This window comes from Ursus maritimus, unplaced genomic scaffold, assembly GCF_017311325.1.
Source record: "Ursus maritimus isolate PB19 unplaced genomic scaffold, ASM1731132v1 scaffold_23, whole genome shotgun sequence".
Taxonomy (NCBI): Eukaryota; Metazoa; Chordata; class Mammalia; order Carnivora; family Ursidae; genus Ursus; species Ursus maritimus.
The window spans coordinates 41,162,776-41,173,869 of NW_024424786.1; the positions used below are offsets into that span (position 1 = coordinate 41,162,776).

General features: G+C 48.0%; 1 protein-coding gene across 2 annotated transcripts; it reads right to left on the reverse strand.

The window, feature by feature from the left end:
- Nucleotides 1–235: 235 nt before the first annotated feature.
- Nucleotides 236–3,339, reverse strand: MRPL11 (mitochondrial ribosomal protein L11). Of its 2 annotated transcripts, none has more exons than XM_008709045.2 (5): nt 3,115–3,339; nt 2,652–2,747; nt 1,973–2,066; nt 1,710–1,886; nt 236–532 (listed from the first exon to the last, which is right to left on the reverse strand). In XM_008709045.2, exons 1-4 carry the CDS (start codon nt 3,235–3,237, stop codon nt 1,723–1,725), a joined length of 477 nt encoding a protein of 158 aa, XP_008707267.1. In that variant the 5' UTR covers nt 3,238–3,339; the 3' UTR covers nt 236–532; nt 1,710–1,722. The 2 variants fall into 2 exon arrangements, with proteins under 2 accessions (XP_008707267.1, XP_008707266.1); XM_008709044.2 differs by having other exon boundaries at nt 1,727–1,886; nt 3,115–3,336.
- Nucleotides 3,340–11,094: the final 7,755 nt, after the last annotated feature.

Consider the following 11,094-nt stretch of genomic DNA (forward strand, 5'->3'; position numbering starts at 1 on the left):
ACATCTAAGCCGGTGCATCCACGGCCCCCACCTGTCCTCTCACCCCTGGGGAGGAGGACCATACAGGATTCTGAATAAAAACCGGGCAAGACGCTCTGCTTGGCTGAGCAACAGATTACACAGTATGAGAAGCAGAATGAAGACCCCACTTCCTTAGGGCAGCTGCTGTCTGTCCGTGTTGGCTACCACTGGCATCGGTCCTTTTCCCCTCGGGTCCAAAGACAGAAGTCAAGGGTGGGTGACAAAAGGATGTTTATTTAAGCTTGATCTCCTGATATGGTCATTAATGTAAAAATATATAATTTAAAGTCAGGGAAATAATAATCAGCTTGGTGTCACCTCCCTTCCACCCTTCTGGTACAGCTTTTCCAACTGGCCTCCATTCCAGCTGCTCCCTTCAAAATCTTGGAGTGTGGGGGACAGGGGTCACTTCTTGGCAGCTTCTGCTTGTGCTTCCAAATCTGCCTCTTTCTGGGCAGCCAGGAATGCGGCTCGCTCCTTCTGGAAAGCTGCCAGCTCTTCTGAGCTGAGGCTGCAGGTGCAGAAGAACAGAGTGAGTGAGTGGCCGGTCACTGCTGGGGAGCTCACAAGGGCCTGCACCACTGTGTCTTAGAGCCCCTTTCTCCCTCCCTGGACTCTGCAGCGTCCATACCTTTGGCACCCCCACCCCCACCTTATATCCCCTTCTTAAAGCCCCACCGGTCCTTTGAGATCTCAGCCATACCCCAGTCCAGATTAATTGCCCCTTTGCCCCTTCCTCTGGCCCCCAAACACTTGGTACAAAGAAGTCATCGGGCTGCGCACCTGTGCCTCCCCACAAGCAGGGGGTCAGACTGACTCACCTCTGCACTCCTAGTAAAAGTAAAGATTTGCAAAAAGTCAAGTCTATCCCTGTACCGTGCTTAACCCCACTGCTCTTGGGAAGCAACCCCGTTGGCCTCAGCATGGGGTATGACATCAGTAGCAAAAGGCCCATAAAGGGCCAAGTGCTGCCCCTGCTGTTGTCTGAACCAGATGCCCTCCCATCCAACATCGCACTTCAAAGAAATAATTCTTGAGGTCATCTCAAGCTCTAGGAGGGGGTCCACTGTTGGCCTCGGGATCAGTTCTGAACTTGAGACAGCTGGAAATGGCCTTCGGCCTTCCCAACTGGTCCTTCTGTCTCACCTCTCTTCCTAGTCCCCACTCTGCTTCTAGCACCGTATGCCAGAGCACACTGCACTTCTTTGCTTTACTTTGTCACTTTTTGTCCTTCACAGGGATCCTTCCACTTCTTGGAATGCTTGTCCCAGTCCTTGACCTCCTTTTCCAAGTCTCTGCTTAGATGTCACCTCCTCTATGAAGTCCTCATTGACACACCAGGCCAAATCAGGAGCTCTACTCTCTCTTCTCAAGACACCTTTTGTCAGCAATGACCACCCAGCAGCCTAATGCTCCACTTACACATCTGCCTCCAGCTCTGAGCTGTGAGCTCCTCAGGAGTGCGGCCAAGCATGGCTAGCTTGTTCCTAGCTGTCTCCAATGTCCACAATAATGTCTAACACATAACGAGTACTTAATACTCATATTCCAAATGAATGAATGAATAAGGCTCCCCACTCCCAAGAATCTAAGGTCCTTGACTCAGAAGCTGACCCTCCCACTGTAATGGGCCCTCTCAGCTTTGCCCCAGAGTTAAGAACTTTCCAAGCCCTCCCTTCACATTGTACCTTCCCAAGACACTCACTCCTTCACCACACGAATGCCCAGAGAACGGGCAGAGCCAATGATGGAGCGAACCACAGAGGACAGGGGCACATCCTGCAGGGCGAAGGCCTCATCCTGAGCTTTGACTCGGGCGATCTCATACACATGCTTCAAGGTCACCAGGCCTGCCACTTCCTTCCCTGGGAGGAAGAAACAAGTAGACCTTCAGGTGTCCCTGCTTCCTTCCAGAGCCCCCAGAATCCTGGGTGCCCACCCTGACACTTACCTGTCTGCCGGGCCCCCTTCTCAATCCCAGCAGCTGCTTTCAGGAAGTAGGAAACAGTGGGTTGTCCAATTTTGATTTCAAATGTCCTGTCAGGCTTAATAGGAAAGAAAATATATGAGAATATCTCTTGTCTCCCCTAAGCCCTGCTGCCTCAGCCCAGAGAACCTCTAACTTCTGTTCCCCCTTCCCCTGACTCATCTTCCAATGGTGTCCCTCTAACAGACCATGAAACCACAGGGAAAATAAATCTGTAGCTAACAGCTTTGCCACCTCTGTCCAGGCCCAACTCTGCTCTAGAAGCCCCAGCGAAATGGAGAGGCAAAGGGAGGAACTGCAATATGGCAGGTTGAGCTCAGAAAAAGTATGGCCTAGTCTCCACTGTGTAAATGGGGAAAGGGACTCAGTAATAGGAAGATTCTCGCCCAAAGTTTGAAGCAGAGTAGCAACCCCACGTGACCAGCCCCTCAGGAACTAAGAAGAATAAGGGGGAAGAAAAATAAACAGGATCACAAGGTGATGGGGATTAAGGAGTGCATTTGTTGCAATGAGCACTGGGTGACGTATGGAATTACTGAATCACTATATTGTACATCCAAAACTAATATAACGCTGTATACTGACTAACTGGAATTAAAATAAAAACTTAAAACCAAACAGGCTCAGAGTCCCGACTGTGCACCTTCACAAAAATCTTGGTGGGCAAAGGAATGCCTTCTTTGATGTCCTTTGTCTTCTCGTTGAACTCCTTGCAGAACTGGTTGATGGAAACACCTCTCTGGATGGGAAGCGCAGGCGTTAGTGTGGGGAGGACGTCCAGGAGATTCTTCTCTCCGTTTCCTCCTTCGTCTTCACTTCCTTACGTTCCCGTCCTCCCCAGATTGCTACCCAGATTCAAGTAACACTTCACGCGCCAGATGATTTGTAAGTATCATCCCTCTATCCTCCCAACAGCCCGTTGAGGAAGGAGCGAGGAAGCCGAGCCTCGAAGAGGCCATGGTACGAAGGCAAAAACAAAAAGCGTGTGGGTAGCAGAGCCGCGCTTTGAACCGAGGCCTCCCTGGCTCTGGAGCCCGCACCCTCCACTCTCGTACTAGCTCCCACCCCACCGCGCCTCCCGCTCCGAGTTCCAGCCACGAGTGCACCTGACCCAGGATGGGACCTAGTGGGGGCCCGGACATGGCCTGGCCTGCCCGCACGATGGTCCGGATTACGCCGCCGGCCTCGGGCTTCCTGAGGGCCCGAGTGGCCCGGTTCAGCTTCGACATGACCGGGGTTCCTGGCCTTTGTTCACCTCAGGGCGACAGCAAAAGCGCCGGCTTCGGGCGCCGCCATCCTGGGTCAGAGGTCAAGGGTCCTCACATTAGGTTTGGGCAGGTGAAGCCAATAAAAAGAAGCGTTGTTTCGGCCCTTCTATCCTCCAACTAGTGAGATAAAGAGAGTAATATGAAGGGAAAAAATCTTTTAACTCGCGATCTGAAGATAGGGGAAGCCTCAATGGTTCAGATACTCACATTCCTCCTGCAAGGCACATAGGCAGTACCTCGGACAGCTAAACTGGTAGGAGGAGGAGGAGGAGGAGGAGAAGGAGGAGGAGGAGGAAGAGGACCTTAATGTTTGCACAGCATTGTGGGCATGGTAGTTTTGACCACTTATACGATTCTGGCACGTTGCTATGCTCTGGGGCGCCATCTGCTGGATATGATTATAATCCTTGGATTTGAAAGGAACATAGAGCTCCTCACACCTGACAATCTCTCTCTCTCTCTCTCTCCTCTCTCTCTCTCTCTCTCTCTCTCTCTCTCTCTCTCTCTCTCTCTCTAATTAACATATAATGTATTATTTGTTTCAGGGGTACAGGTCTGTGATTCATCAGTCTTACACAATTCACAGCGCTCAACGTAGCACATGCTCTCCCCAATGTCCATCACCGAGCCACTCCATCCCTCCCACCCCCCTCCACTCCAGCAACCCTCAGTTTACTGAGATGGAGAATCTCTTATGGTTCGTCTCCCTCTCTGGTTTCGTCTTGTTTCATTTTTTCCCTCTCTTCCCCTAAGATCCAAGCATGAGAATCTTTTTTACTTTCTGAGTCTGTTTCCTCACCTGTTGTTGAAAGGCACTATGGTTAAGAGTACAGACCCGGGAAGCAACTACCCGGTTGCTCCTCTTGCTGGCTGCGAACTTGTTCACGTTACTTATGTTCAGTTTCCTCCCCTTGTACCGTGGGGATTATAATATGCAGACATAGCTCTAGAGATCGTCGTGAGGACTGAGTTAGCAAAGTGTGTTAGAACAATGCCTCTACTTAGTAAGCATGTGCTATTAACTGTACAGTGAGGACAAAACCTTCACAGGGCTGTTACAAGGCTTAACAGGCCCAGAACACGTTTGATACATCATGCCTGATAAAATAAAATAATAAAATAAAAATAAGCCAGCATCTCATTATGTCATTTAATTTTTTTTTTTTTTTTTTTTGGCACTTGCTACGTTCCAGGCAAGGTGCTGAGCACTTTAAGGGCATCATTATCTCATTTAATCCTCACAATGGCGTGAGGTAAATTCTTTTATTATACCGCTTTTCAAACGAGAATGTTGAGGCACAAAAAGGAGGTCAAAAATACCTACCCTGTGTGTGACAAGGCTGGGAAATAAATATTGGTATTATCCGATTCTAGACCTTGTGCCATATACCATGACTCAATATTGCCTCATCTAGTAAAAGGAGATAATCTGTGTTAACCGTACTGTAAACTGTGAGATTTTTTATTATGAATTTTTTCGACTCCCACTAATTAAATGTGATTTTTCCTGCCTCTGAAGTTTATCAAGTTCTTTATAATGCTCTACCTCATTAGCCTTAGCAAGAGTCTGCAATCAAGCTGGCTCTTTGATTTACTAGTCGTAAAACCTTGGGCAGAATAATTAACTTCCCTGTGCTTTGGTTTACTCACTAGTAACATGAGGCTAATAATAGTAACAACCTCCCAGGAAATTAGTTAATTCAGGTAAAGCACTTAGAAGAGAGCCTGGCCCAGAACAAGCCCCGCTAGGTATAATTTATCTCTGGGTGCCCTACACTGCCCAGCCTTTATTTACAAATTTATTTACAAATAAGACATAAATCCTTCCTAAATGAAGGAATCAGCAAACAGATGCGCATGGCAGGTGCTCAGGGAGCTAAGAATGCTGCCTGGGACAAACTGGGCTCTGTTGCCAATTTCCACTTTCTGTCAATGAAAGAGTAGTTTTGATTATTCCAGCTCTTACAGATTATAAGGAAGCAACTCCCTGGTCTAGCTTTGGAAATGTGTGAGGTCAGACTGTTCAGTGGTGAAAATGCAGTATGACAGGTGAGTGAGGGTCGGATCATGCAAGTCTTGTCAGCCCTGTTAAAGCTATGGCTTGCAGTAGAAGCCATTAAAGAGTGTTAAGTAGTTGCATTTTTAAAAAAAGATTTTATTTATTTATTTATGTAACACAGAGAGAGAGACAGCCAGCGAGAGAGGGAACACAAGCAGGAGGAGTGGGAGAGGAAGAAGCAGGCTCCCAGTGGAGGAGCCCGATGTGGGACTTGATCCCAGAACTCTGGGATCACACCCTGAGCCGAAGGCAGATGCTTAACGACTGAGCCACCCAGGGGCCCCTAGTAGTTGCATTTTGAAAGGTGACCTTGGCTTGGATATGTGGAAGGATTGGGGGAGGGCAAGGATAGTTGCAGGAAGACCCATCAGGACAGGGCAGGAAGACAGTGGAGAGATGTTGGTGGCTTGGGAATCAATTCAGGAGATACTTAGAAGATAGAAATATATTTTAGTCAAGAAATGCTTGTGCAGGGGCGCCTGGGTGGCACAGCGGTTAAGCGTCTGCCTTCAACTCAGGGCGTGATCCCGGCGTTGTGGGATCGAGCCCCACATCAGGCTCCTCTGCTATGAGCCTGCTTCTTCCTCTCCCACTCGCCCTGCGTGTGTTCCCTCTCTCGCTGGCTGTCTCTATCTCTGTCAAATAAATAAATAAAATCTTTAAAAAAAAGAAATGCTTGTGCAATATGTACTGTGTCCATCTTTATGAATAATATCTCATGGAAACTTCACTATAATCCTATGAAGTATAGGTGCTATTATTATTCCCCACTTTACAGACTAGAAAACTGAAGCCCAGAGAGGTCAAATCACTCGTCCAAACTTATGCTACTAGAAAGTGGCAGAGTCAGAATTTGAACCCAGACCTTTGGCTCTGGTCCACCTACCCACTCCCTAGGCTGCCTTGCCAATCAACAGAACTTAGTGTTTGGTGGGTTAATTTGTCGGACGAGAGGGAGGGGCAACCAGGGTGATGCTCTGGATTCCAGCATGGAGAGTTTCGGCAAATGAATGATAAGGTCTTTCATGTTCAGCGTTGGAACACAGGAGCTGTAGGTGTGGGTGGAAGATTATGAGCTGTGTTAGGAAGTACAGTGTAAGCCTTGAGAGTTGGTTTCTCTTTTTTTGTAATGTCAGTGCCTGGTTTAAGCTTTTACTGCAGAGGCATCCCCCACTTCAAGGAGGCTATCTGTGCTTCAGAGATGGCTATCTAAACACATTGCCAGCCACAAGTCTAGATATAAAGACTCAGGTCAAGTCCCCCTCTCCCCCTGAGGCTCCTTTGTTTTAGAGGTCTTGGTAATGGAACACTCAAACTGCTTGATTTCACTCTTCATGTGCTTTAAATTGCAGCTCTTCTGTTTTAAATTCACCAACAAATAATGTGCCTGTGAAATTTTAGGCCCCCACGCTGGACCCCAATAAAAGCAGAACCCAAGGCACTGCCCCTTCTGTCTCTCCCTCTGTGAACTGGCCATGTGGCCCAGGTGTGCCATGCAATTTCCAGGACCTGTGAGTAATCTTTTTTCCCCCAATGTTTTTTCCCTGCTGGTTATTGCTGAGGGCATCTTGCATTCATAAATACAAACCACAACGTGAAGGGCACCTGGGTGGCTCAGTCGGTTAAGTGTCCAACTCTTGATTTCAGTTCAGGTCATGATTTCAGCATCTGGAGATCAAGCCCCGATTTGGACTCCACACTGGACGTGGAGCCAGCTTAGGATTCTCTCTCTCTCTCTCTCTCTCTCTCTCTCCCTCTGCCTCTCCCCCCCACAAACAACAACAACAAGAAACAAACAAACAAACAAAACCCCACAAGGCCAGTCCAGCCACAACATTGGTTGTCAGCAGCTGAGACCACTACACAACAGAGGTGCCTACAGGATCCAGCCACAGGGCCTGGTCTGGGAGAGAAGCCTGAGCTGCACACAGAAATGCTGGCATCTGTAGCATAGAGACCAAGAGTCCTTGGGGCCAGGGCCAGGAGTGAGATCACCCAAGGAGGAAAGAAGAGAAGTTAGCATTTAAAGAGGGGAAAGAGAAGAGAGAGTGAGCAAAGGACACCAAGAAGGAGCAGCCACAGGGTTAGAAGGCCAGGAGATGAGACATCTGAAGCTGCAAGAGAACAGTTTGAGAAAAAGAAGTGAAGAAGTGGAAGTCAAGATAAAATTGAACAGAAGATGAAGAAGCCTGGACAATACATTATAAGTAGGGGGTTTTATACTGTGATCTCCAATGTACACAGCATAGAAAGATTCACTGGGCTGCAAGGAGGAGGAGCAAAGAGGGATGTGGAGTGACAGGGAGTGAGACTTAGGAGGTCCCAGCTGCAAAGCCTGCAGCCAGCTCTCCAGGTGGGTAGTGGACCCCAGAAAAGCAGTTAAGGCCAGGGGTCAGTGGGTGGCTAATCCCCTTCCCCAAGGAGGCAGCAAGACCTTAGAGAGGGAACAGCTGTGTAGTGACCAAAGCATGCTTGGCAGAAATGCCTATGCCCTTGTGCAGCAGAAAGTCTCCTATGCTTTAAGGTGTAATGGGGAGAGAGCAGAGAAGCCACCAGCTCTGGAGGGAAGGGCTGCCCAGGCAGAGGTCTTCTTAGGGTGGAGGTCCAGTCGGGCCAACTCATCAGGGACCCGTTTGAACAGACAGCATTGGGTGCCAGTTGTGTCCTCTTGGGGTAAGGGGAAGGAACCCCAAATTTCCACCAATGGAAACAGAGATGAAGTTGAGTCAGAGAAAAGTAAAGTTCTATATCTTACATGCAGGAAGTATGAACTATAATATCTGTACCTGTCACAAAAACAATGCTCAGTCCTGTTCCTGGTACCTCAGGAACTCCCCTGGAGCAGCATAATAGGGCAGGCAGAGAAGGGGGAGGCAGATATAGGGGGTTTTGATTGCAGATATAGGGGGTTAGGGACCTAGAACTGCCCACATACAGTTCACCCCTCTCCCTTAGCCCCCATGTTCAATCTGTCTTGAATCCCACCCACTTATGTCGCCACGGCTCCCACCAATTCTGCGATCTCCTCTGTGACTGCCAGAGAGCAGGGCTGACATCCCAAACACACACTTCTTCCTAGCTGTGTGACTTGAGGCAAGTCCCTACAGCTGTCTGGGCCTCAGTTTTCTTTTCTTTTTTTTTTTTTAAGATTTTATTTATTTATTTGACAGAGACAGCCAGCGAGAGAGGGAACACAAGCAGGAGGAGTGGGAGAGGAAGAAGCAGGCTCCCAGCGGAGGAGCCCGATGTGGGGCTCGATCCCAGATCGCCGGGATCACGCCCTGAGCCGAAGGCAGACGCCCAACGACTGTGCCACCCAGGCGCCCCTGGGCCTCAGTTTTCTTAACTGTGAAATAAGACTTGAAAAGTAGGGGCGCCTGGGTGGCACAGCGGTTAAGCGTCTGCCTTCGGCTCAGGGCGTGGTCCCGGCGTTCTGGGATTGAGCCCCACATCAGGCTCCCCCACTATGAGCCTGCTTCTTCCTCTCCCATTCCCCCTGCTTGTGTTCCCTCTCTCGCTGGCTGTCTCTATCTCTGTCGAATAAATAAATAAAATCTTAAAAAAAAAAGAATTGAAAAGTACCTACCATACAAGACTGTTGAGATAATTTAACATGATTACATAGGCAGGGTACCTAGCTCAGGCCTGGTTCAAGGCATATAGTAAGCACTCTATGAAAGCTAACGACTAATATTGTCAGTTGGACACTCAGAGCAGCTCCCACTGTGGCCTCTCCGCCTCCATTCTTGCCCCTGCAGTCTATCCTCTCCAACTCAGCCAGTGTCAGGCCCTGTCTAAAGCTTGTCAGTAACACCTCCAGCTTCTTTTCCCAGAGTGTGGGTCTTGGTCCATCTGAAACACTTGTTAAGTTTAGCTTTCTGGGATCTCCCTCCAGTGTCCCAGGGGATCCTGATGGGACTCATCACTCTACAAACTAAAGTCTACACTTCATATGGGATTCAAGGCCATTCAAGCAGCTAGCCCCTGCCACCTTCTCCAACCTCATACTCCCTACCTCACCCTCTGACCAACCAGAGTGTACATTTCCCTGTTGCCCTGAACTCTCCTACACCTCCCCATTTGTACATGTACAGACCCAGACACTTCCTCCCTTTTCCTCCTGGCTCCTTCTGCCGCCCTATCCCTCAGGAGGGTGCTTCTTGTGGGCTAAATTCTCTCCTTTCCAAAGTAAAATCTTGAAGCTCTAACCCCCAGTACTTCAGTATGTGACTGTGTTTGGAGATGGGGTCTTTAAAGAGGTAGGTGAGGGGCACCTGGGTGGCTCAGTCTGTAAGTGTCTGCCTTTGGTTCAGGTCCTGATCCTGGTGTCCTGGAATGGAGCCCCCCCCAAATTGGGCTCCCTGCTCATCAGGGAGTCTGCTTCTCCCACTTCCTCTGCCCTTCCCCAGAGGCTCTCTCTTTTGTGCACTTTCTCTCTCAGATAAATAAATAAAATCTTTAAAATAAAATAAAATAAAATAAAATAAAACAAAGACGTATGTGCATTAAAATGAGGCGATTAGGTTGGGTCCTAACAATCTGACTGATGTCCTTATAAGAGACGATCAGGACACAGACATGCACAGAGGAAAGACCACGCGAGGACACAGTAAGAAGGTAGCCATCTGTAAGTCAGTAAGAGAAGCCTCAAAAGAAACCAGACCTGCCGACACCTTGATCTCAGATCAGATTTTTTTAAAAACTAGCATTGTGGCCTATCAGTGGGTTATTAAATTGATTTCGTGAGTTCAACTAACATTTTTTAAAAAGATTTTATTTATTTATTTGACAGAGATAGAGACAGCCAGCGAGAGAGGGAACACAAGCAGGGGGAGTGGGAGAGGAAGAAGCAAGCTCCCAGCGGAGGAGCCAGATGTGGGGCTCGATCCCAGAATGCTGGGATCACGCCCTGAGCCGAAGGCAGACGCTTAACGACTGTGCCACCCAGGCGCCCCTCAACTAACATTTTTAACAACATAGAATGGAACAGAAAATAGCCAAGTCCATCCCATAGAGTAAAGGTATGTATTGTCTCATCACACTGGTGTTTCCCTTGAGTGCCTATGTGTGTATTGGACCATAATAAAAATGCCTTTCCTACTAATGCTCATGGGCAAAAAAAAAAAAAAGAAAGAAAGAAAAGAAAGAAAGAAAGAAAGAAAAAGAAAGCCCCTGTAGTTTCAGCTGCAACAAGTCCCTGCTTGTTCAAATTGCAGAGTGTGAGGGTTTGGTTGAATCAGCTAAACTTATCTTAGACACTTTTATTATAAAATATCATAAACAAACAAATAGCGTATACAACATAAAGGTATAGCTCAACTATTATAAAACAAGTACCCAGGTGAGTACCACTCAGTCAAGAAACTGAACAGCACCATGGACAGCGCCCTGGTGCCGCCCCTCCCTCCCCTTTTTCCCCCCTACATGCTCCTTCCCAATTATGACCACCATCCTGATTTTTTTGCTATTGACTTCCTTGACTTTCTTTATTTCTAACATTGCATTTATCTTGCTATACACCTAGGAGTGGAATTGCTGTCTCATGTGGTAACTCTGTGTTTAACTGCTTGAGGCACTGCTGGACTGTTTTCCTAAGCTGCTGCACCATTTTACATTCCCCTGAGCAGTGTGTGAGGATGCCAAATTCCCAACATCCGGACAATGCCTGTCTGCTTTTGTCCCAGTCTATGGGTCATCCTTTCCTGTTTCTTTGCATGAATTATATTTTTTTTGTTGGAAACTGAAGATTTTAATTAATA

Bases quoted from the DNA above. Each gene is read 5' to 3' on its own strand.
- MRPL11 (XM_008709044.2), bottom strand. From the start codon at position 3,237: ATGTCGAAGCTGAACCGGGCCACTCGGGCCCTCAGGAAGCCCGAGGCC. The intron at 2,067-2,651 runs GTGCACAGTCGG...TTTCCTATTAAG, and splicing joins CCACCAAGATTTTTGTGAAG to CCTGACAGGACATTTGAAAT. The intron at 533-1,726 runs GTGAGTGTCTTG...CTGCACCTGCAG, and splicing joins GGCATTCGTGTGGTGAAGGA to CCTCAGCTCAGAAGAGCTGG.